The following is a 27711-nucleotide window of genomic DNA, read 5'->3' on the forward strand; positions in this document are numbered from 1 at the left end:
AGCGCTTTAATTGGTTTATTTATTTTTCAATTTAAAAATGCACAATTCATAGATCACATTGATCTATTTAACTAAGCCTACATTTTAAAGCATGAATTTAAAAAAAAACAGTTTTAAATATGTTCATTCATTTGTCAATTTAAATGTGTTTGATTTATTTAAATTTTTAAAACGTGCACAAAAAAGTCCTCCATGTAATAGGACTAAGTGTTTGTAAAACTAGTGTCGTCCACTAGAGTGCGGTAACAGCACCGTCAATTCCTTATGCATTCCCTTACATTCACACGATATAACGCTTTATACTGTAGATACATGAACGATTTAAAAGAAGTAGACCATAAAAGAGACACACAATGTTTCGATACGCGAAGGTTAATCATCACAGAAATATTTAGGACTTCATTTCCCAGCATCACCGGGAATCACCCTTGTGATAACACGCTGCAGTGATGAGAGAGGAATGCGTGCCCGTGACGTCAGTGAGGCACCTCTGTCGCATCATCTCACTGGCGCTGCTTTAGAATGAACGGAGAGGAGAGCGACATCAATCCGGTGTTAATGTGCACGGAACCGCCGGATCATCGAGCTGGACCGCGCACAACTGAAAACGAATGATTCTCGGAGAAGCCGTTATCTGAAGTTTGAGCTCTGCGCTCCTGCCATCACATAAATGACCGTACACAATAAGACTTTATTTCGTTTCATTTACAGATAGCAGCAACGATGGCGGGGACGAGCGTGGGATTCTCCGACGTAGAAAGTTTCCTAGACCAACACCCCGAATTACTGGAGGATTATTTGAACAGAAAGAGGAAGCACGGGTTGGTAGAAAAGTGGCTGAAGAACCATCAAGAGACCAAAACTCCGGCGAACTCCAGCGCGGAACCGGAGAAAAGCACAAACGCCGCTGCCGCCGCCGGTAAGGACAGCTGGGCGAGCAGGAGCGACGGTCTGCAGAGACGAGCGTCCCAGAAAGAGCTACGGAAAACCTTCGCCAGGTCCAAAGCCATCAATGCCAACCGGACCTACGACGAACACGTGAACTCCCGAGCCCAGGAGCCGCTGACCAGCATGCGGAGACGCGCGCTGTTGCGCAAAGCCAGCTCTTTACCGCCGACCACCGCGCACATCCTCTCCGCTCTGCTCGAGTCCCGGGTCAACATCCCACAGTACCCGTCCACCGCCGTGGACTACAAGTATTACCTGAAGGAGCACAACGAGAGGGAGTTCTTCCTGGAGCTCGTCAAAGACATCTCCAACGACCTGGACCTGACCAGTCTCAGCTACAAGGTCCTGGTGTTCGTGTGCATCATGGTGGACGCAGACCGCTGCTCGCTGTTTTTGGTGGAGGGTCCGGCCAACAAGAAGACTCTGGTGTCCAAGTTCTTTGATGTTCACGCAGGAACCGCAGTGTTGCCCTCGTTGAGGAACTCGGATGAGGTGCAGGTTCCCTGGGGAAAGGGAATCATCGGATACGTGGCTGAACATGGAGAAACTGTCAACATTCCCGACGCCTATCAGGTGATGCTGGAATTCAGTGTTATTTAAAGACCCAACATCCTAAACGAGAATCACGTGAGATGCAATTTTTTTTCAAAAGTCCTGCTTCTTTAAAGAGTTTTTTTTACCTGACCTGACCACTTCAAATGACTTGGATTATAGTTTGGATTGATTCAGTCATGCTTTTGGTTTGACCAGTTCACTCACATTAATCAAATTTTAAGTCATTTTTTGGTTTTATTATTATGTTTTTCATATTAGGGTTGGCTGCAGCTTTTCCTTTGAACTTTAGTGGTGGGGTCAAAGTTTTCCCATAGGCTACACAGATCATTACTGTCAGGCAGTATTTTATTGTGATGATCACTAAATGATGATTTGGTTTGACTTTTACCTGAAATCCATCAAGGTCTTAGTGAATAATGAGTTATTTGAGTGCATGTAAGTATTGATCACTTCATCGATCAGCTCATTCCCTTTAGTCTACTGTAGTTATACTCCTGATAATAATGATGATGCCAGTTCTCACTTCTCTAATGAGTCTGTCAATCTAGTTTTCATTTAGCAAGCAGGGCAGATCATTAAATCTGCATTTTTAATATGAGCGAGGTCAGCATTTCTCTGATTATCTCGTCAATGTAAATCAACAATACCATAGCACATCAGCAAGCTACTATTATTTAAAATAATAATAATAACTTTATTATGTTGACAAGTCAATTATTTATAACAGATTTAGTTTGCACTACTGTTTCTGTTTAAACGTCACTTATTCATTCTTTTTTTTTTCAACACATGGAATAATCGTAAGCTGATCAAAACACTCTAAAAAATGCTGGGTTGTTTTTAACCCAGGGCTGGGTCACTATTGGACAGAACACACTGCCGGGTTAAAATCACCCAACTGCTGGGTTATTTTAACCCAACTGCTGGGTTGTTTCAACATGGATGATTGACAATAACCCAGCAATTGGGTTAAAACAACCCAGCAGTTGGGTCATTTTAACCCGGCAGTGTGTTCTGTCCAATAGTGACCCAGCCCTGGGTTAAAAACAACCCAGCATTTTTAAGAGTGTATGGTATAACATAATGGGAATTACTAGTAACTGAAACCATCCCAAATGAACCCACACTGTTATATTTTAGCATTTTTATAGTAGTAATGCTTTTTTAAATGTTATTTTATAATTTTTTCAAACAACTTCTAGAGGTCTCAACACAAAATTTTTATACAAGTTTATTTTAGTTTATTCTGAGCTCTTTTTATAATTTTTTATTAGTCCAACTAGAGGTTGGTGATATACCGGTATGAAAGTGATTATCATGTTATGGATTCTACAATACCGTTAATATTGTTACATATTCATGAATTCTATTTTTGCATTTAAATTTTTTGTTCAATTTGATAATCTTTGGGTTCGTACATTTACAAACCACTGCCATCTTTTATGTCACCGTGCGGAGAGTGCACAGATTGGAGCACATCAAACAACCGATGTGTCGTGCAAATGTGAGGTAAAACCCGGTCACAGCTGTATTTCGTTTTTTTTTCGTGGGCGCCCTGTGCGGACCCCTACAAAATGACACCCTGAGCAGACCATCCACACAGTGGCACTTTTGGAGGAAACTATTCACATTTATGTCTATGACAATCCCTTACTTTTTCTAGATATATAAGGTTAAAAGTACATATTTTGCCAGTAGTTTAACTAAAGTTTACTACAATGTGATTCCAACATGTTTTTTTTCCCATATGGCAATATACTGTAATACTTATATTTTGGCTGGAGAGTGGAAAATACCTTGATATGAATTTTAGCTCATATCGCCCACCCCAAGTCCAAGTCTTTCATTCCAAAAATATCATTTACAATTTTTGTTTCATATATTCACATTTTTTATGTTTCATGATATTTGAATATAAATCAACAGACTTGTTAATTTGTTGTGTAATATTTGTTAGTAGGGCTGGAAGATACATCAAAATAACCAAAACATAGCAAAAGTTTATATCGCAAATTGCAATAGTATTCAATAAATTATTTACATTTATATCTCAAAAAGTTATGCATAGTTGAAGTTAGGTCGACACAGAGAGCAAAGAGATTGGTGAGACAGAGAAAGAGTGATGATTTATTTTCCAAAAAGAACATGAATCGTGTATGTTGGTTATTTAATTTTCAGTTTTAAATGTAAGTTCATATGATTTGATATTGAGCATTATTTAGCAAGTTATCGTACATTGCATTTTTCTTCAGAAAGAAGAGTGTAGCACCAGTGCTCTGAATAAATATAATTTTATCTAGATGCAGGGGAGGCTGGAGTGAATCGTCCCACATTTAACTTCATTCAATTTCCATCAGATCTTGTGACGACATGCCCCACTATAAGTGTCACAATGGGAACTTGATAGTTTCATTGATTATACTATTATGAGCAATTTAATAGATTTAAACAGTAAAGCATATCCATTTATTGTTTTGATATTATTATATTTTTAATTTGTATTCATTTGTCCGCAGTCAGGACAGGTTTGAAAATTCTTGTGAAGTGGACCTGTGACTGAATGAGTGCCAGTGTAGTTTTATTGTATATAAATGTTTATCCAGGAACAACATGAACATCTGCTGCTAGAAAAGAAATAAACATTTGTGTAATTTAAATCGTTACTGAGATCTACAGTAGCCTCACTTACCAGTATATCTCAATAATTTCATCCTTATGTAATGCTGAAATAAGCTTATGTGACAGGCACATAAAAAGTATGTTTGCTGGTGAGGCCAAATTCATCTGGTTAGTGTATTATTATTATATTTTCGTCTTAGCTAAACATAATAACTATGCTGTAGGAATGATTCAAGACATTGGGGTCTCATGATGCCCCTGCATACTAATAATTGTGACCGATATAATTAAAGAATGATTTTCTTGCTGTGCTATGTACTGTGGAGAGAAAATGAATTAGATCATTTGTAGGCTGATTTTATAGAAAAAGTGTAAACATCATGATGAAACATTGCTGTACCAATGGCAAACAGGATGAATCTTTACGAAACCCTCAAAACTGCTGAAATTACACAGACAAGGCACAAAATTTACACAGTTTATCTTGAATGATTCTTTTGTCAATGTTTAAACAATAGTCTTTGTTATACTGATTATGCTTTATTAATATAGCCTTGCTAACATTTACTATGTTCTCTGTTCAGGATCATCGTTTCAGTGATGAGATCGATAAACTCACAGGATATAAGACCAAGTCTTTGCTGTGTATGCCGATCAGAAACAGTGATGGAGAGGTCATCGGGGTCGCCCAGGCCATCAATAAGAGTCCTCATGGAGCGCTCTTTACAGAAGACGACGAGAAGGTACTGACCTGCACACATGCACATCATTACTCCAGTCGGTAATCTCTCATTTATTTAGATTTGGTGTGAAATGGATCTCTGAGTGTGAGGGTGAAGGAGAGCCTCTGTTAACATTCACAAAAATGGTTGTGTAGTATGTAGGTTGTTGATGTGTATGGGTGAAATGAAGTTTCTGTGCATTCGACTGTGTGCACCACACATTCAGCTCTTGTGCATTGGGTTAAAACAAATGTTTTGTTGTGATTTACTGTGTTTGTAACAGCTTTTATGTCGGTCTTCCTGGATTTCAAAATAAACATTAAACAGCCAGTCAAAACGGCACACTTGTGTCATTCGCAATAGACTACCATTAGCTTTAGTGGCTTACCGGAAGTCTTAAACATGAAAGTTCAAAGATGGCGGCACCCGCATTTACATCAAGAAAGAAACAGGTGGATACTTGGGAGCAGACACGTATTGAGGTGTTCTTTAGTTCCGCATCATCTTCAAATGATTATGTGACTTACAACAACGTTTAACGAAAATACACCTTTTCCGAATTGCCTGACAACCACCTCATGGTAGCGTAGAAACTTTTTTACAATATATGAGAGTTTTTGCGAAATTGACGTCTTTTCATTGGCCGTATTTTCAATTCGCAATGTCAATTTGCGCAATTTAAGGGGTAATCAAAAAATGCAGCTAGTAAATCTGAAATTTCAAAAGATTTTAAAGAAAATTTTGATTTCCCTTTATTGTAGTGCAAGAATTGAGGAGTCTGCAGTGATGTGGTAATTGCTGTTAATGTTTTGTGTGCTTGTGTAATGGCCCTGTCACTGGATAACCAGGAGCACGGCGTTCACGTCTGTCTGCGTATAACTGAGTTACTGCAGTGTCAGTTGCCTTTGTCATTATTTGTTCTGGGTTAAGGAAGAAGTCAACCCGGCACGCTTTCATGGAAAAGAAATAAACGGCTGGTTAATGTTGACCTTCAGTAACAATGAAGTCTTTACAAACACAGAAGCAGTTGTCATATGGCCGAGTCATTCATCAGTAGAGCGCTGAAAGAAAGAGCTCATGTGACGCAGGTAACACACAGCAAGCAGTTTTCGTTTAAAATGCGTCTATTAGCCGTCCAAACACAGCCCAGACAACTAGGCTAAAACAAGGCAAAATGTGGGCTGTCAGTGGAAATTTAACACAAGTCTAACCATAGCCCTAAAATAAATAAATAAACAAATGCAAACAGCTTTGCTTAAATGATGGAATAATAGACATCTCACAGGATATTTTGGCAAAAATGACATATAATTATTTCAAGTTTATTTTGGCTGGGTGGGTTACTCATAGCCAGACTATATTACATCTGTAGTTAACCTAGACAGTGAAATGACAGCTATCGCTTGCTGGGATGATTTATGATGTTGAAAGTTAAAGTTACAAGTTACTAATTTTTAATAGCAGAAGATTGATATAGCCTTACACTGATGTATATCTCCTAAAAACCTTCTTAAAGATCTAAAAACATATTTGACATAAAACTGTGCCAACGTATTATTTTTCCTTATTATTAAATGTTTTTTAAATGGATTACTGTCGCTTTTGCAACAGAATTTTTTTACAGGATCTATCCCAGTAAGAAAAGATCCAAATATGACTATGCCAAAAATTTTACACCTTACAAATGAGCAATTATGGATGTGAAATTATGGATGCGACATTATGGGTGTGACATTTGCAGTCAAAACTTGAAATATAATGTACAGACAGTGCATTTATTACTAATATATTGATCCATCTGTTTATATTTTCAAAAACCCCTGATGATAAATTCCAGAAATTAGAAAAACATCAGTCTATTATTTTATAAAAAAAAAGATATGTATTTATAAGGAAGAAGCAACATTATGGATGTTACAATTCTGAAATTTACACCTACTAAACTATGGGAAATATGGAAAAAATGCTTTAAAAACTAACAAAATCGCTCTTGTAGTCATGTATTATGGCTCTATATCATCACCGCTGTGATTTATCCAGAGCAGAGCTGGCCTGTGGCATAGGTGAGATTGCCTAGGGCACAAAATGACTGAAGTGCCCCTCATGAAAGGGTTTTTTTTTTTGTCGGAAGTGAAACCTCACATGAACAGTATATATTGCAAATCATTGGTGCCAATCTCTGATTTGATGCTTTTACTTGTGCAGTGTTGCGCAAAATTATTGGCTTATGACATTTCCAAAGCAGTCAAATCTTGAATCGCTCTCTTAAATAGATTGCAATATATGGTTACAACAAATGTGACATCACCCAGATAAACCTAAGAGTTGACAACATGCCATTGTGGAGTAATATAAACACTGTTTGCATCCTGACGTGATTATAATACATCACCTTAATTATGCATCAGTGATTTTCACCACTAGCATTTGCCACTAACACTTACCATAATAGGATCTATTTAATATAAAAAAAAATGAATGAAAGAGAAAATGTGTAAAGAGAAAAGAGGTTGCATCAAACAGAAGAAATATACGGGAAAGAATAACAAGTTATAGACTGTTTATGTCAGTAATTGAGGTTTACAGTGTTTACAGGCGCTAATTCAAAATATGTGTTCGGAGTGTCATTTGTGTTGCTTGCGTTTTCACAATATGTGTTTGTTGCATCATGTAAACCATGTGCATCACATGTTTTGTTAATATAAGTGCCTGCTGCACACGCGTCAAAACAGTTTATGATAAAAGAGACGCTCACATTCACAAAATACACGCAAGACACTTCCTTAACAGTAAACTCTGATTACGCATGAGATTATGCAGAGTATCTGGCAAATGCGAGCGTCTCTTTCATCATAAAACCTTTAGACGCGTCTGCAGCAGGCACTTATTTTGACAAAAATAATATTTGTGACACGTGATTCACACAGGATCTCTCAATGCGCAGAACACATATTTTGAAATTACATACATGTTGTGACGAACTTCACATCGAGCGCCCTCGAAAAAAGAAATCACCGGCCGCCACTGGAGGTTTATATATTATTTTAAAATAGAATTTGAAGAATTTACAGTTTTATATTCATATACAGTTATATAATTGTATTGAAAAAAGTCAGTTTTCAATTGTTTTTAACAATCAGAAGGTAAGCAGAAACATGTTTGTCTTAGTTGCAATTTTAACTTAGTTTACTACACATTTTTTTTTTTTTGCTTATTTATGTCATAGTAAACTAAAATTAAAAAGTTTTGCTCTTAAAATGAGCATTTTCAGAATAACTTTTTAATTATTACATTTCTAAATATTAATATATTTATTATTTATAATTTATTTTTGTGCTGGGGCAGAGGTAGGGTCTTGATCCCGATTATTTTGATAAAAATCTAAATCACGATTATTTAACACGATTACTCAAAGACTTTATAAACATGCACACGCGCACACATGCTAAACAGTGCATTTGTTTAGTGTTGTTGTGCAGAAGGCAACGTGTCAAGCAGTGGCACCTTCAGAAGATAGGGATAGTTCGGCCAAAAACGATATTAAACCCATGATTTACTCATCCCCAAGCTGTCCGAGTTGCATATGTCCATCGTTTTTCAGACAAACACATTTTCGGATATTTTAGAAAATGTTTTAGATCTTTCAGTTGATTAAATGTAATGTTACGGGGTCCACCCATAGTCCACGACCTTCAAGTCCAAAAAAAGTGCGTCCGTCCTTCACAAATTAAATCCAAACGGCTCCAGGATGATAAACAAAGGTCTTCTGAGGGTAATCCGTGCGGTGTTGTTGTAGAAATATCCATATTTAAAACTTTATTAACGTAAATAACTACCTTCCGGTAGCGCCGCCATCTTAGTCGCGTCCGCATTCAGGATGAGAGCTTACGCAGCCTAAGGAGGCTACTCTGCTGCTGCTCTGTGCCCCCGCCCTCCGAATTTGTCTTACGTCACTAAGAAAAGTGCGTACACTACGCTAATACTCTCTCCTGAGTCTAAGATGGCGGTGCTACCGGAAGGTATTTATTTACGTTAATAAAGTTTTAAATATGGATATTTCTACAACAACACCGCACGGATTACCCTCAGAAGACCTTTGTTTATCATCCTGGAGCCGTTTGGATTAAATTTGTGAAGGATGGACGCACTTTTTTTGGACTTGAAGGTCGTGGACTATGGGTGGATCCCGTAACATTACATTTAATCAACTGAAAGATCTAAAACATTTTATAGAATATCCGAAAATGTGTTTGCCTGAAAAACGATGGACATATGGAACTCGGACAGCTTGGGGGTGAGTAAATCATGGGTTTAATATCATTTTTGGCCGAACTATCCCTTTAAACAAATCGGTCCATCGGAACATGATTCATATTTTAAACATGATGTATAGTAGTTTACATATAACTTTACAAACATAAACAGGATTACTATCTTGTGATCTGACTTGCTCTCTGCACGTGCGCAAGAGTGGGAGAGGCGGCAAGATGCAGCTGAAAATATTTTAAACAAGATGGATAGTTTTCTGCAGCTCGCTTGAAACTGAAAGATTACTACTTTGTGTTTGGACTTCAAACTGATTCGAGAACGCGTGCACATGCGAAAAAGAGAGAGGCGCAGCTGCTTATAATGCGCAGGATTTATAACACAAAACCAAATGACAGAAACTGAATGTGGCAAATTAATCAAATTACTTTGATTATCTTGTTTTTGTAATCGAAATGTGCAAAATTTATTGATTTATTGAAAAACAATTAATTGCACAGCCCTTGCCAGAGGCACGGAGGCCTCACACGACTGTGGATTCACACCAGCCGCGGAAGAGGCGGCAAGCGTGGATGATTTACATGTTAAGTCAATGCAAACACGCGATTAGGCATCCTGCGGCGCGGTACACGCGGTAGCCGCGGCGCGGATGGCGCGGAACGCGCGGAAGGCGCGGGGCGTTCCTCGCGAATTGAGCGTTGCCACGGGAAACGCGCAAGTTCAAAAATCTGAACTTTGGCGGAATTCCGCGCCGCGTTAACCAATCAGGAGCTTGCTGTAGTAGTGACGTGATTACAGCAAGCGAGCGGAGTGGTGTAGTCTCCGCGGAGTCGCAGAAGCCCCTCCCATTTCCGCGTGAATTTCTCGAATGACTAGAATTTCACCCGCGGCTTTCACGCGAGAATGAAGCGAGTGAACTCAAATGTTCAAGCGTCCAACTACGCGCGAATAGCGCGTTTTTGCCGCCTCTTCCGCGGCTGGTGTGAACCCACAGTAAGAGTGATATTGCGTCTATACAACCGTTTGACGGCACAAGTGTGTAAAAACTGAAAAAAACAACAACAGTTTTTCTTTAAAAGTCTTGTTTGTGAGGAACTACTTACTTCTGCCTCGGATTTAAAGGCCTGAATGTCAGGCAACTCTTTCAGTCATTTATTTTAAATGTTATATCAAAGCTCAATCCGCTTGTTAAGTTAATGACCAGTGTTTGGCAGTAACTAATTACTAGTAATAATATTACTTTACCTGGAAACTAGTTGCTAAAAAAATTTTGTATTAATATTACAGGTACCATCCCCACAGATAAAGAGAAATTTATTTTTTCCATTGCTCTATTCGCCAAGTGTATTTTAATCAGCCACTTTATAAGACACAATTTCCAAGTTGACACATCAAGTGCTTTTTTCATGGGAATAGGGCATAGGGACGATCACTTCACCCACTGATTCAGTGCACTTGAATGTTACTAGTCACATACTAGAAGCCTGTAAAATGACCCGTGGTGGAATGATATGATACAAATGGTGACAAATGATGATGATACTGGTGGAATATCACACAGCTTTCAGCCAATCAGATTTGAGAACCAAAAATAATTATTGTATGAAATATTTCTGTATTTAAATGATGTACTATGTTGTACTGATTCAGCTGGTCGTGTAATAAGGGCTCCACACTTCATCATTGTGAATTAAATACACAAATCTTTCATGAGTGTGAAAACAGATGCTGTGGGTTTTAAGCTGAACAGGGTGTCTCATATTTCTCAGCGTAAGCAGTGAGCGGAGCGCTGACACTGGTTATAATGGATGTGTCCAGAGGCGTCAGGGATGCTGAGAGAAGATGCTGCAAAAAGTGTGTGTGTGTGTGTGTGTGTGTGTGTGTGTGTGTGTGTGTGGTGTTTGTGGTTTTGCTGACTTCTAAATGAGGTATTGTTTTATTTTGCAGAGAACATTGTTTAACCTGAATCTCACAGTCACCATCCATGACCATTTAAAGGCTGAGACATTTGGTATCTTTGTTTAGTATTAGTACGCTTCTGCTATTTATCTCATTACCCGTCAGCCTTTTTAAAAAAGTTGCCTGCCAGTATTTTTTTGTGATTTTCACAAAAGTTTCACAAAATGCCTTCCAGGAAAATGTTCTTCTATAAAGATATAAACATATAAATATATCAACAGACCCTCTGCTTTCAAACAAACAAACAAAACAGGAAAAAAACATGTGATCTTATCTTTATTTGTTCTCTTTTTATCACCTCTTTAATATGGGTAGGTTTTTCAAAAATACAAAATTTTGAGGAAAAAGCTGAAAATTTTTGATTTTGTAACGGAATTTTGTTAGAGATCAGATTCACAATGATTATGAAGACATACACAGAGTTTAAAATGTATAAAATAATTTTTTGCTTCAGTTTTTTATGAATTGTGTAATGCCATCTAGTGGATAATAGCGGAATTACAGATTACCGTAAAAACTCATCAGGAAAGCGTCATTGGCAAGAAAATGTTTTCTCTTAATTGACGAGATAACTCCTAAATGGTGGGGGAAAGAGTTAAAATTGCTCTTATATAGTTTAACACCGGCAAAGGCATCCGAAATAGTTTTCCTTTGCAATAGAAATGCTCTGCGTGTTCTGCGATGTAACTATTGCAGATGTGCACATTTATTGCAATGTCGGTGCTGGAAAAATATATTGGGCAGCCCTAATTCCAAACCTATTTCTTTGTTTTGTGTAACACAAAAGGAGTTATCAAACAGAATGTTCAAACTGCTTTTCTCTTGTCAATATAATGAGAGTGAATGGTGACCAGAGCTGTACCTGGGCACCATTCACTCTTAAAAGGCACATATGATGCCCATTTTAACAAGATTTAGTACAAGTCAGGTGTGTCGAATGTGTCTGTGGCATTTCAGCTCATAATAACCCATAGATCATTTATTATATCATGTCCAAAATGACCCTATTTGGGAAGGAACAAAAAAGTGCTGTTTTTGTGTCTGTACCTTTAAATGCAAATGAGCTACAGCTCCAACAGACAGTGTGCGCTTTCAGTTAAAATAGATCTGATTCCTGTGAATCACAGTCTGAGACAATAGTATCTTTAGCTGCATTAGATGTGCTAACAAACACATTAAACTTTTGGGTCAAATTAACCAGCAGTCAGTGGGTGTGGGCGGGGCTTCATCAGTGTGACATCACAATAACAAGAGAATAAAAACAGCATGTCTAATGAGACTGCTTTTGTTTAAAGGGGATTAAAAAAGTGGATTTTGCATATAGGTGCCCTTTAAAAATAAAGTTTCTGAAATGTCTATTCTCAAGCTTCAAAAAGAATCTTTAACATCCTCAGGTCAGTCATATAGTACAGAGTACAGACTATGAAAAATAAATTAAACTATCAGTTTAATATAATTGACTGTACTGTTGGCTGAACCACAGATGGAGTTCAGCAGTGCCATTGCAATGAGATTTCACATGGCTTTCAGTCTACATTAACATTATATCACACATGTCTTACTGACGGATGAATTAATGATGAAACTCTTCCTGGTGTGTGCAAGAACAGAGAAAAGCTCAGCCATTGTTTCCAGCCCACAGAGACCAAAGTAACACTTTTAGATTCTGTATTGGCAGGAAAATGTTAGCCACACCATGCCAAACATTTGTGTTATCCAAGCAGAAATTGGTAAACAGGAAATATGGTAGACGTATCGTTTATGCTGTAAAAAGGTTTTGTTCATTTTGTTTGTGGAGAAACAATTATGGATGCTTTGAATGATGCACGAGTACAACGCTTACCGCAAGAGGACTCTATAATTCATGACGCCACCATAGAAATTTGTGGATTTATATTAATGTTTCTCTGCCTGCTGTGTAACTTTGTGCTGTATTTTTGCCATCTTTATTGCTGTTTTTCATATTTAAGATAAGGGATTTGAACAGCCCCAAGTATAAAACTTGGTATATTAAACCATTAAACAAGGTGTGCTGTTAGTGATGTGACTGAAGTTGTGATTTTTGCTTGGTGGATGATTAAATGTGTAAATAAAGAATCCCATTACACTTTTATTGAATGATGGTCCATTTCCAAAGAGCAGAATATCACAGATAGTAAATCTGTTAGGCTAGCAACCAATGCACAGATGCCTCGAGGAACCTAATCACATCAACGCCCGCTCAGCATTAACCTTAACAACCACATAAGAAATCATGGTGGCGAGTTGTGCATCACTTTATATGTACAGTACATGGCGAGCGGAGATCAAATGTCAGAGTCAAACCTGCATTGGTGACCTGCATTCATTTGTATCTGATGTCTGAAGTGTCCGGATGTCCCGATGGACCGCAGAAGGGCTTTGCTGTGAAACTCCACAGTACTGTGAATATATTGTGATGAATTCTCGGTGGGATTTACAGAAGGCGGTGCTGTGGAACGACACAATATGATTTTCTCTCAGACAGTGACGCAGTTATCTGTCTTTCTCTTCTTCTGTCCCCGCTCTAAAAAACATTATAACACCGTAAAGAATACCGAGATATTACTATGGTACTGTACATATATCCAGTACACTTATACCAAGAATACTGTTTTTGCTTACCATAGTATTTAGGTCATAATCCATGGTATTAAAACGTTACACTGTTTACCTAAAAATTAGATATTTGCATGATGTGTTTAAAAACTCCAGTGTCATTTCTTAATTCGTATCCTACATATTATACTTACGGGTAATTACTAAAATAATACCAAGGCATTATTAGGCAAATACCTTTTTTAGAGAATTCCATGGTATTGCCTGTTGTAAGCCTAAAAATCATGGTATTCATATAATAACATAGTATTCACAGTCAGCTTTATATCATTATTAGCACATTATGTGACAATGGTTAAAAACAAAGCACAACGGTGGCATTAGGGGTGTGCAGAGGAGTCAGTATTTGTATCTGTATTTGTAACAATCTCAAAATTATTTGTCTCTGTATTTGGATGAAACCGGAAGTGGATGGGTCTTAAACCGGAAGTTTGTCAAATTACATGAAAATAACATTTTAAATGCATTCTTGCGTTTATTATAATTATCACCTAAATACCTAAATATCTATTAAAATGCTATTAAAAATTATACAAAATGTTAACCGAAAATAAAAAAAATTAGATTCTTGTTACAAATATGCATGGAAAACAAACTTGCACCTATGTGCCATGCATCACTGTTTTGTAGCGTTAAAATAACAAACTTGAGAGCGCGGACAATATACTGTACATCATTTTTAAGAGTTTATTGTGTAGGTCAGTACAGTTACATATGTGATCCATGCTGTTTAAATGATTGGGAGGTTTTCAGAAAAAATAAGTAGCCTACATTAATCCCTCGTCTAGTGAACTCTTATTCATCTATGCAGTTTTTCATTGCATACCCGAGTAGGATGTTTATCTATGTTTACATTAGTGCATTATTATTTTAAAACACAATACTTTTGCTACGGTTATGCCTGGCATACCCACATTGGCCTTTCGGGATCATTGCATATACTGTTCTGATTCCTCAATCCCCTGTCATATGACCACCGGTTTCACGCGTCATTCGTGAGCAGCGCGTAAGCAGCGCATGTTTTTTTCAACATGCACACCGCTCGCATCAGCAGCGTGTAGCAGAAGTGTCGGCTCTATTTTTGCAACGCTGGTCATGCTCAGCTAAAGTGACTTGCATTGTTTATGGTTTAAATGCTCGTGCATTGATGCGAAAAAGTGACATTTTGTACTGTTAGTAAGCTACACAGTATGCTATCTAAACGCAGCCGGTGTGAAAGGGCAAAGGCCACGCGTGGTAAATGCTTTCCTTAAGCGCTGCTAATGCTATGCCTATGCGCTGCTCACGCATGCAGTATGAAACCGGGATTCATTACCGAAAGATAACAATGACCAGCCACAATGGCAGGGTAAACAATACACACTAAAATGGACCAGTATGATAAGGCTTTGTCAGTGTGTGTGTGTGTGTGTGTGTGTGTGTGTGTGGTTGTGTGTTGAAGATTTACTGTTCTTCTTTGTTGAAAATAGGCCACAAGAGCCCTGAGGTGATGGCTGACTGCTCAGACAGTGCTTACCTGTAATCCTGTATCTTTATTCCTCTAACACACACAGTCCCACACTTATACATATCTCGGCGTTTACACTTCATATGTGTATGGACATTTAAAGAGTTGTATCAAAAATGATTTCCTGTTTTTTTGGATGTGTGACTATATATTTGTTTGACCAATGGCAGACAGGGGGAGTGTTCCTAAAATTCTATTTTTTAAAACTAATGTTTGGTGATGTAAGCATTCCAGTAGTTACACACGTCAGTGTTCAGTTTCAAATAGGATTTTAAAGAGGACATTTCACAAGACTTTTTTAAGATGTCAAATAATATAGATAATTTAATATAGCATGTTAAAATTGACACTTTGTAGGTCTGGGTGTGTCTTTTTAAATGCAAATGAGTTGATCTCTGCACTAAATGGCAGTGCCGTGGTTGTATAGTGCAGATTAGGGGCATTATTATCCTCTTCTGACATCACAAGGGGAGCCAAATTTCAAAGAGCTATTTTTTCACATGCTTGCAGAGAATGGTTTACCAAAACTAAGTTACTGGGTTGATCTTTTTCACATTTTCTAGGTTGATAGAAGCATAATATGAAATGTTCCCTTTAATAGTATATTAAAACAATTTTGTTGCTTTTAACTGTAGTAAAACCATGGTTAATTTTCATGAAGGAACTATCACAGCATTCCAACAGATCTGCAAAAATCTCCAAGATGCCAAAACAGCTCGGAAATCCTTAAAATTATGATGTCACACTATGGGAACAACATATGACCGACAATAGTGACACTTGTTCTGCCAAGGGATCCAAGTTTTATTGACAAAACTTTTACTTTATATAATGTATAGTGGCACTTTTCTATTGCAAAGTACCCCACAGTTTGGATCGGGTCAGCTTACTTTTGGGAGCTTTTCCACTGGGTGCATTACAACTTACCCAATACTTTTTTAGTACCACCTCGGTTGGGTTCCAAGCGATCTGATACCAAATGTGATGCGAAAACACTGTAGATCACTGACTGGTCTAAGAGAATCGTCACTACCAGCGTCACCGCTATAATGTAAAAGATTAGCTTTACCTTCATGCTCGAGTTAACATGTTGTCATCTGTGCTCTGCTATAAGATCCAAACTCCCCCTTAAGCGATGAAAAACATCCACAGGTTGAGAATCAGGACCACCATAACAGTTTTTTCCAGACTTGCAGTTTGTGGCAGCACATTCGCGACGAGCACGTCAGTATTATGTATGCTTAAATGCAACTTAATTGAGGCTCAGCAGAGCACGTTGAATGTTTGTACAGAAACTGTCATGTGAAACAGAGGTAGTTATAAACGCGATGTGCAAACATCTATTTGTGGTGGTCAATTTTGATTTTGTGGTGGACTGAGAAATAAATGAATGTATAGGAATGTATAAGGACGCTCTCACTTGTATGATGTCACAGCAGTAGGCAGCGCAAATATAACGACACGCCTATAATCCCTCCCACTGCGAAGTGTACTAAACTCGATGGAAAAGCTAACCAAGCCAAAGTGAGGTGAGCTGACACGACCTAAACCGTGGGGTACAATGCAATGGACAAGCGCCATAAAACTCTCTTGTTCTAGCCTGTAATCTAAACTTGACTCTTGTCATTGTGTATTATGCTCATGACTCCCATGACAAACTTAACGCTTCTGTTAAATGTCTGGAAAAGCAGAAATGTGTATAAAGTTGGGGGTCTGTGTCTAGGAGCTCAGCTCTTTTGTGTTATGATCTTAAGAGAATAAATGAACAGAAAATGCGGACCCTGCAGTTTACCTGTGGTCTCAGATTCACACAGCCAGCTCTCTCTCTATGTTGTTGTTACATAGACACAGCCTGAGGTTTACTTTGATGTGGTTCCTGACAGAATTTTAATATAAAGATGTTTATTCTGAACTGAATGACTAGATAACGCTCGTTTTTCTTTCAGAAGGTCTCTGGCTTAGTATTGGAGACATGTGAATGTGTTTTTTTTTCTGACAGCTGTGACTGTCACTGGCATCGTGGGATTGCTGGAGGAGATCTCAGACCTTTAGAAAGCAGAAGTGTGTTATTTCTGCATCACTAGCAGCATGACCAAGCAGAATTGTAAAAATAATGATTGTTTTCATACAGGTTTCTCAGACAGTCACCATTTGCTAAAAGTTGGTCAAACTGATCCACCTCAATTCAATATTTTTGAGTCAGACTGATTCTGATATTCAAACAGAACAATAAATTGCAGTTGTTTTCCGTATCCACACTTTGGTGGCATGTCACATAGACACATGTAGCACTGTGAGCACCTCTCCAAACCCAGGGGCACGTTCAAGTTCAAAATGGTGCGCATCGTTTTGCTACGGTTTCCGGGTTGAACGACATGTTTCCTGGAAACTGCTTCTACCAATGTGTTAGAGATACGTTTTCTTTTGTTTGGTGGGTGTGTCAGAAACCACGCGGTACTAAAGAGACAGCTCATATAATGGGTTTAAGTTGGAATGTTGTCTTTCATTCAGGGGTGCGTTTCCTGAACAACGACGTAACAACATAGTTGATGATGTCACGTGGGAGGTTAAGTACTAATTAATCTGTGCAAATCGATTTAATGTCAGATTATTGCTGTAAATAACGTATATTGCATCGGAAGACTGATTTTGTTATCGTGATTTAGTTATCTGTTGTTTATTTTCAAGATATTCAATTCATGCGCAAGTTCCCTTTTATGTTAGCTTGGTCCAACCAGACTCTTGCACATTCATTTCATTTGTTGCAAAGCGTTACTTCTGTTAAGGAGGGTCCTCTGTTGAAGTTTGAAACTATTGGATCTGCGCAGAGTCACTCAGGATCTGCCATAGGCGATCACTAACGTGTGGTCGTGACGTATATCATGCACCGAAACCGTCCGGAAACAACAAGTCAGAATAATCAGACAAACAAAACTTAGCAAACCTGATTCTTGCTCCGGCTTTAACTTCTGTATATTCGGCAGTTTTGCAACAATGGACCGAATAGCTTTTCTCACGTCTTTCTCCGCTGCCATTACTGAACTACAACTCAAACTGACGCACGACCTCAACATCATTGTTCTTAGCCACCCCCATCTGTTCGCTGATTGGTCCTGCAGATTTTTGCAGGAGAAAACGAAACTCTACACAGCAGTCCCAGACGTAGTGCTGAAGCGAAATTAAAATTATGCGGAGGCAGGCTACTGTTATGTCACTCCTCACAGGGATTCCCCACGGTCTTAAAGTTCGTATGACTGTGCGCATGCGCAGTTTTCAAATGCAGCGCTTTAATTCTGTTTAGAAACTTAAAGACGTAAAATAAAAAGTGTATATATTTAGAATGATGGATATAGAATGTACTACATGTTTTTTTGCTTATTTTGTTCAAAAGCATGATCAACGTAAGTCTACATATTATAATAACAAGGAACTATGCTTCTAATGACAGGTGAAGAGCTGTCGTTCAAACCACACAAGTTTGCGATGCAGCTTCTGAATGTTCGTTTGAACTATGGTTTCGGGAAACACCAAATCGTTGAACTTTGTCAGTAACAACGAAACTTAGAACAGTAGCTTCGATAACTGCAACAAAAACAAAGTGATCAAACCTACCACCACGAAACATAACAAAGTGTTCCACCCAATATACGACAAGAAGGATTTGGGAGTAGGGGTTGGGCACGTTCATGACTCGTTCAGAAAGCACGGAAGGGAGGGGGAGGAGTTAGCTATGCTCCGTTTTTTTTGACAACACTTCGACCGTCAACAAGAAGTGACCTCACACAGTTTAATGAATGTCGTGCAACGTTTTGTTGGGGATGAACGCAGCCCAGGCAACGATGTTGGTTAGTAGACATCTGCTGATTGGCTACAAGTGTGTCTTGGTACGCGGCCTGACTCCCTTTATAAAGTGTTTTTCAAAAATTGTGCACCACACCTTTAATTATAATCATTAATAATTTTATCTTTGACCCTTTTTACAAATCTTTGTTTTATTAATGTTGACTGTTTTGTAATAATAACATGAAATATGTTGGAGTTCTGAGTTTTCCGTCAGTTTAATTCTTATTGTGAGATGTATTAAATCAACTTAATTAAAAACAAACAGCAATGCTTTCTGCAGTATGCATATGTTTATAAACTTCTTATATTAGCGCATATTACTTTCTTTATTGGAGAAACCCAAGTTTAACCTGGTAAATTTATTAATAATGCACTGATATTTAACTTAACATTCCTCCTGGAAACATTTTGAATGTAACTGGCACATAATGGGTTTTGAAAAGAAAAATATGATAGGTTATGAAAATATTTGAATTACTTAATATTTTAAAATGTGTGATTAACAAAAATGTACTACATGAGACCACCAGCATTTACTTACTCTCTCTGTCTCATGTGTGTGTGTTTAGGTGTTACAGATGTATCTGCCCTTCTGTGGTATCGCCATCTCAAATGCCCAACTGTTTGCTGCCTCGCGGAAAGAGTACGACAGAAGCAGGGTGAGAACGCAAGGGATGCAACGTTTACTTCATTAACACCCCCCCTTACACACACACACACACACACACACACACACACATTCACACTGCTGACAGGACAGAGCACTGTGTGTGTTTGTGTGTGTGTGCGTTTGCAGATGTCATGTGGGTGTTTATTACATGTGCATCTATCTATTGATCTTTTGCTTCCTACACACTATGTTCTTATACAGATCAAAAGAAGTGTGTGTGTGTGTGTGTGTGTGTGTTTGTGTGCGTGTATGTGACTGGGGAATTATAAATCCAAGCCATGGCGTCTTGACTTCATTTTACAGTGTTATCACACACATTTTACATCGATCGCTGGGGATTATAAAAGGAGAAGAAGAAAGGATTGAAAGAGAGTAAGAATGATAAAGAGACACCGTGAGATGGTTTGATGATTTTACAGTGAGACATCAGTTGTTGTATACTGTCAATGGTAAAGTGTAGTGGAGAACTGTAGTGGAGACATTCGTTTGATTCAAACAGATGATTCAAATAATGTTGGAAGAAATTGGTCCCCTAAACTTGTCCAAATGTTTCTTGCTCCTTTTTTTCCTGTAGACCTCATTTTGCCTTATTGTGTTAACTTCACTCAATGAGTAATACAGAAACGTAAAATTTAATCTCAGAATCACACAAAAAAACAACATTTGTGACCGGTGCTGGCAGATTGAGTCAGATGAGTTAATTATATTTTATATAATTTTTTTATATATATATCTCTATTAAAAAAAACTTAAAAACGATGTATGATTTGTTGCAATCTGAAAAAAAATGGCAGAGCTACACCTGTTTGAAGTTGACAGTGTCAGCAAAGTCAATTTTGAAAAATATCGAGTTAAAGATTGTTTAAGGTTCAAAAACAAAATCACCACATTTATATCTGAAAATCATTGTAAAACTAATAGATTTGGCACACACAGTCAAAAACAATACTATAGGAAAAATAAATGTTCACATTTTTTCTTTCTTTTATTGTTTGATTGACATTGAAACAGATAGAAATTATGCATTGTTTAAATGTACTACCCTTTTGTGTTGTTCATTGATGAAAACATCCACTAAATTATAAATACATAAATCTGTAAATCAACCTCATTACTAATCAAAACTACCAAAAGTTTACAAAATAATACATTTAACTGTTTAATTTCCAAGTTCATGATGTCACTGATTTGGGGAAAAACACACAAAATGACATATTTTCAATATAAAAAGTTATTGGGGACTGGAATTTTTTACCTTTTTCACAGTCTTGGGCATGTCAAAGATTAGTTAAAACATTGGCTTTGATGCATTGTTAGTTTTTGTGCGACATCAGATACATTTTTTTCTCTCTAATTTACTGTTCATGGCTGTTTTTTTAATTTTTTTATGGCAAAGCCAATCGTAAAATCATGCATTCTTGACTATTGGTGGTTTTTCCTTTTGCTAAGAGGTAAAATTTGTCAGACATTTTTACTGTTGATCACCATGTGGCACCATTAACCCTTTAGTAGGAAAGAGCTTCATTTCTGGCTTGTACATTGAGTTATATGGAGTATAACAGCATATTAGTGCACAGGCTTTGCAATCAAAAAATTTTGTTATAATGGAAGTCAATGGGGCAAAAACAGTAAATGAGGGACAAAAAAAATAAAATCTGATGCTTCAAAAAAACGAACAATGCATCAAAGCCAATGTTTTTACCAATCTTTGACATGCCCAAGACTTTGAAAAGGTAAAAAATATCTAGTCTACAGCTTCTTATATTTAAAATCATGTGTGTTTTTTTCCCAAATCAGTGACATAATTTATTGTAGTTTTGATCAGTTGATTAACAGATTAATTAACAGATAACAGATTTATGCAAAGAAATTTGAAACAAATATTCATCTGATACATTTTTACAGCCGTTTAATTTAGTGGATGTTTTTATCCATGAACCACCAGAAAAGGGTAGTAAATTTGCCCCACGATGTATTGTCAATTTGTACATTTTCTTAAAGCATTTTCCCAAAAGATGTATCATATAAAATTGTCTTCAAAAATCATTCCATTTGCTGAAACAAAGAGAAAATTAAGACATAAAAAAACCCATAGTGGATGAAAACGTCCCCAAAAACACATAAGGTTTAAGATCTACTGGAATGCAAGAATCTAATATAATCTTACACATCAGATATTTTTCCCAATAATTAACCAAACATTCACTAAGGACATAACAGATTATATTAGTGTGAATTATTGTCAAAACATATATTTTTAAAACTGTAATTCTGTGTAGATGTCTATATATCAGGTTTCACGTCCGCATGTCTGTGCGCATGCTTCGGATCTGTTAGTCAGCACGTGGAAGAGCGTTTTCGAGTGTTGTCGCTCTAATAACTCTTTTAACATCAATCAGGTCCCAAACTCCTTCATGTTTTAAAACTGAAACCAAAATGTCAAACGTGCAAATGGTTGGACATGCATGCATCTATGTATAGGTTAAGCATTTTAGATAGTACATCTCTTTGAAATATAGATGTATAATGACTATACATAGCATTGGGATTGCTAGAGGAGGGCTTAATGTACTTATTTTTATGAAAACCTAGGTTCGACCAAAATCTATATGCATTCTTTTGCCTCTAGCTCAAAATTAGATAGGAACGTATTCCTACTCAATTAGACAGTATTTTTGTGTTGGTGTTGTGTGACAATCCTATTGTTATTGAAGACTGACTTGATTTCATTGATGTATATGAAATAATTTGGTAGGTTCAGTATATTTTGAAAGGACAACTTTTTAGGGGGAAAAAGTGACCTAACTATAGAGAAATGTGTGTTAGTTATAGTGGTTGTTTGGGGATGGGTCAGCTGGAGACAACAAATCACCACTGGATTTTACAAACATGCTGATAAATAATGCATCAGAGCGACTAGTGATGTGTTGAAAATTGTGATTTGTACTGTGTGTATGTGTGTGTCTTCTTTTTATTTGCTTGAATGTTTTTGAACGTGTTTGTTTGTATGTGCCTGTGTGTTGTAGGCTCTTCTGGAGGTTGTGAATGACCTGTTTGAGGAACAGACTGATCTGGAGAAGATCGTGAGGAAGATCATGCATCGAGCTCAGACTCTGCTGAAGTGTGAACGCTGCTCGGTCCAGTTGCTGGAGGACATTGAATCTCCGGTACAGACTTTTCCTTCTCCTCCTTCATCCCTCCCCTCTGCATCTCATTAATCCTGCTTGCTTTAATGTCTCCTACAGGTGGTGAAGTTCACAAAGTCCTTTGAGCTTCTGTCACCCAAGTGCAGTGCTGACATGGAAAACAGGTGCGACTGACAGCAGGTTAAACATTCAGACAAACACACAGAGAGAGAGTTGTGTTGTATATAACCTCACAGAGCAGATGAGCTGCTGTAGTGTTAATGATGCTGTTTCACAGTGAGTTTACGTCTGCAGTTACTGGGACTGCTGTGTTTGTACTGATGTGTTGTTCCCGCAGTGACAACAGCTTCTGTATTACCACCTCAAACACGCACACACACTATTTAAGAGAGAGATCTGTCTGTCGTATTGCCAGCAAGTCTGTGAATATTTAATGGTGACACATCACAAACTACAATCTTTATATTATGCAACAGATATTTGTGTGGCTGTGATTATCTTATAAGATGTTGTAAACAAATACTTGAATTTATAGGGCCCTATTTTAACGATCTAAAAGGGAGTGTCCGAGTATTCTATTCTAGTTGCCTCAAAATAGCAACACATCAACAATGCGTCTGAACACACCTCATTTTCAGACCAAAACGCTCAAAATGGTAATAAATGTATTTGCTATTTAAAGAACGTGGCGCTGAATGTGAAAATGAAAACTGTGCTGGGCTGTAACTAGCAAAAAACACTTGGGTCGCGCATTGCGCCGGGTGTAGGATAGGGCCCATAATGTTTATATGGTGATTTGTATACTGCATAGAGTATATGTGAAACATATTTTGTGTGTATGTTGTGTGTGCATTGTTGTTTTTATTTAACAATGTGCTTGCGTTGTAGTTTTTATTAACAAAGCGTGCATTGTAGCTTGTGTGTCCGGTGTGCGTGCATTGCAGTTTTTGTATACAATGTGCATGCTCTGTAGTTTGTGTGTGCAATGTGTGCGTTGTAGCTTGTGTGTCTGGTGTGCATTGCAGTTTCTGTGTACAATGTGTGTGCATTGTAGTTTGTGTGTCTGGTGTGTGCGTTGCAATTTTTTGTACAATGTACATGCATTGTAGTTTGTGTGTGTGCGTCGTAGTTTGTGTGTACGATGTGTGTGCATTGTAGCTTGTGTGTCTGGTGTGCATTGCAGTTTCTGTGTACAATGTGTGTGCGTTGTAGCTTGTGTGTCTGGTGTGCATTGCAGTTTCTGTGTACAATGTGTGTGCATTGTAGTTTGTGTGTCTGGTGTGTGCGTTGCAATTGTACATGCATTGTAGTTTGTGTGTGTGCGTCGTAGTTTGTGTGTACAATGTGTGTGCATTGTAGCTTTTGTGTCCGGTGTGCGTTGCAGTTTCTGTGTACAATGTGCGTGTGTTGTAGTTTGTGTGTCTGGTGTGTGCATTGCAATTTTTTTGTATAATGTGCATGCATTGTAGCTTGTGTGTACAATGGGCATGCTTTGTAGTTTGTGCCCAGTATGTGTGCGTTGCAGTTTTTGTGTACAGTGTGCATGCATTGTAGTTTTTGTGTACATTGTGTGTGCATTGTAGTTTTGTGTCTGGTGTGCGTGTGATGACGTTTTTCAACAATGTTAATGTGTTGAAGCTTGTGTGTACAATGTGCATGTGCGTTGTAGTTTGTGTGTACAATGTTTGTGCATTGTAGCTTGTGTGTCTGGTGTGCATGTGTTGCAGTTTGTATGTAAAATGTGCATGTGTTGTAGTTTATGTGTCTAGTGTACGTGCATTGCAGTTTTTTTGTACAATGTACGTCCATTTTTGTTTTTGTGTGCAATGCGCATGCTTTGTAGTTTGTGCCCAGTATGTGTGCGTTGCAGTTTTTGTGTACAGTGTGCATGCATTGTAGTTTTTGTGTACGTTGTGTGTGCATTGTAGTTTTGTGTCTGGTGTGCGTGTGATGACGTTTTTCAACAATGTTAATGTGTTGAAGCTTGTGTGTACAATGTGCATGTGCGTTGTAGTTTGTGTGTACAATGTTTGTGCATTGTAGCTTGTGTGTCTGGTGTGCATGTGTTGCAGTTTGTATGTAAAATGTGCATGTGTTGTAGTTTATGTGTCTAGTGTACGTGCATTGCAGTTTTTTTGTACAATGTACGTCCATTGTAGTTTTTGTGTGCAATGCGCATGCTTTGTAGTTTGTGCCCAGTATGTGTGCGTTGCAGTTTTTGTGTACAGTGTGCATGCATTGGAGTTTTTGTGCACAATGTGCATGCATTGTAATTTCTGTGTATGTTGTGTGTTCTTTGTAGTTTTGTGTCTGGTGTGCGTGTGATGACGTTTTTTCAACAATGTTAATGTGTTGTAGCTTGTGTGTACATTGTGCGTGCGTTGTAGTTTTTGTGTACAATGTGCATGCTTGTAGTTTTGTGTCTGGTGTGGGTGCCTTGCAGTTTTTCAGCAATGTTAATGTGTTGTAGTTTGTGTGTACATTGTGCATGCGTAGTTTTTGTGCACAATGTGCATGCATTGTAGTTTTGTGTCTGGTGTGCGTGCATTGCAGTTTTTTTCGACAATGTTAACGTGTTGTTGTTTTGTGTCTGGTGTGCGTGCGTTGCAATTTTTGACAATGTTAATGTGTTATAGTTTACGTGTACATTGTGCGTGCATTGTAGTTTTTTTGTACACTGTGCATGTGTTGTAGTTTGTGTTGTGCATATATTGTAGTTTTGTGTACAATGTTAATGTGTTTTAGTTTGTGTGTATGTTGTGCGTGTGTTGTAGTTGTTGTGTACAATGTGCATGCGTTGTGATTTTTGTGTACAATGTACATGTGTTGTAGTTTGTGTGTACATTGTGTGTGCGTTGTAGTTTTTGTGTACAATGTGAATGTGTTGTAGTTTGTGTCTGGTGTGCGTGCATTGCAGTTTAAAAGTTTATGTTTTGTAGTTTGTGTATGTTGTAGTTGTTGTGTACAATGTGCATGCATTGTAGTTTGTGTGTCAGGTGTGCGTTGCAGTTTTTGTGACAATGTTTGTGCATTGTAGTTTGTGTATAATGTGCATGTTTTGTAGTTTTTGTGTACATTGTGTGTGCGTTGTAGTTTGTGTGTATAATGTGCATGTGTTGTAGTTTATGTGTACATTGTGCTTGCATTGTAGTTTTTGTGTACAATGTGCATGTGTGTAGTTTGTGTGTCCGGTGTGCGTTGCAGTTTTTGTGACAATGTGCATGAATTGTAGTTTGTGTATAATGTGCATGTGTTGTAGTTTTTGTGTACATTGTGTGTGCGTTGTAGTTTGTGTGTATAATATGCATGTGTTGTAGTTTTACGTGTACATTGTGTGCGCGTTGTAGTTTTTGTGTACAATGTACATGTGTTGTAGTTTGTGTCTGGTGTGCATGCGTTGGAGTTTTTTGTAGTTTGTGTGTGCGTTGTAGTTTTTGTGTATAATATGCATGTGTTGTAGTTTATGTGTACATTGTGCTTGCATTGCAGTTTTTGGTACAATGTGCATGTGTGTAGTTTGTGTGACTGATAGGCATGCGTTGCAGTTTTTGGGACAATGTGTGTGCATTTTAGTTTTTGTATAATGTGCTGGTGTTGTAGTTTGTGTGTACATTGTGCGTGTGTTGTAGTTTTTATGTATAATGTGCATGCGTTGTTGTTTATCTGTACATTGTGCGTTGTAGTTTTTGTGTATAATGTGCATGTGTTGTAGTTTATGTGTACATTGTGCTTGCATTGCAGTTTTTGGGTACAATGTGCATGTGTTGTAGTTTATGTGTACATTGTGCGTGTGTTGTAGTTTTTGTGTATAATGTGCCTGTGTTGTAGTTTGTGTGTACAGTGCTTGTGTGTTGATAATTTGTGATAATTAGTTATTTAATGCAGATGTGGTATATTTCTGATTAAGTTTGTTTGTAAAGTGTATTTGTTTTGTAGTTTTCGTTTACAGTGTATTGTTGTTGATAATGTGTGCATCCAGTGCGGACGTGTTGTATTTTTTGTGTGCTGTCAGGAGATTGTGTTGTGATTGATGAGGGTGTAGGGTCAGGGTTATTGTGTGATATCTGTTATCTGCAGCCCACACTCAGTGTGTCCAGTGCTCAGCATTCATGGAGTCTTAAAACCCTGAGCTCAGCTCTTAAAAACAACACACACACACACAAACCCAAAGCCGCAGATCTGCAAGCCTGTACCCAATGGAGTGCCAGAGATTAAGAGTAAACTTGTTCGGGTGTGAGATGGGTCTGCAGTTTGTGACTGTGTAACCAATGACAGTTGAGTGCACAGGTTTGATGATGGGCCGTATGGGAGATCCCACAGCAGTCATACTGATCCTCTGCACCTGTCTAATGTTTCCTCAGAGATCTGTCTGTCATACAGCATCTCTATCAAGAAGAGTTACAACACCATCACTGTCCCAATGTGCTCTTAAATATTTAAACCACAAACTCGCTGCCTGAAAACAAGTGAAAGGAATATAGCCCAATAAACCATCTGCTGTTATTTCCTCAAGCTTGCGTTTCTTTTTTTCTGTGGAACACAAAAGAGGAAATTTAGAAAAATGGTCAGATGAAGTTACTCTGACATGTAAAAACGCCTGGTCACTCACATTATATAACACACAAGCTTGTGAATGAATGTTTCGAGACATCACCGAGTAATCTAGATGAAAAGCATAATAATGTTTCTGAAGAACGGATATTTGTGTCCGTCTGATCTTCACAGGGGATTTCCTCTAAGTTATGCCTGTTATTTAGTTTATTTCATCCGTGTGTTTGGTTCTCTGGAGTTATTATGTAAGGATGATTTGTCGTGTGCTGCGCTCTGAAAGCGCTCAGG

The 27711-nt window shown here is 37.9% G+C and overlaps 1 protein-coding gene across 1 annotated transcript in view; it reads left to right on the top strand.

Moving 5' to 3' along the window:
- Positions 1 to 203: 203 nt before the first annotated feature.
- pde11a (phosphodiesterase 11a) overlaps positions 204 to 27711 on the top strand; it is a 76213-nt gene continuing 48705 nt past the window's right edge. Inside the window, exons 1-5 of the mRNA XM_065293191.2 lie at positions 204 to 1521; positions 4707 to 4865; positions 19626 to 19715; positions 22753 to 22893; positions 22972 to 23036. Of these exons, the coding sequence (XP_065149263.1) occupies positions 724 to 1521; positions 4707 to 4865; positions 19626 to 19715; positions 22753 to 22893; positions 22972 to 23036 (1253 nt within the window). The 5' untranslated portion in view covers positions 204 to 723. The remainder of the gene's footprint in view (positions 1522 to 4706; positions 4866 to 19625; positions 19716 to 22752; positions 22894 to 22971; positions 23037 to 27711) is intronic.

This window comes from Paramisgurnus dabryanus, chromosome 15, assembly GCF_030506205.2.
Source record: "Paramisgurnus dabryanus chromosome 15, PD_genome_1.1, whole genome shotgun sequence".
Classification (NCBI taxonomy): Eukaryota; Metazoa; Chordata; class Actinopteri; order Cypriniformes; family Cobitidae; genus Paramisgurnus; species Paramisgurnus dabryanus.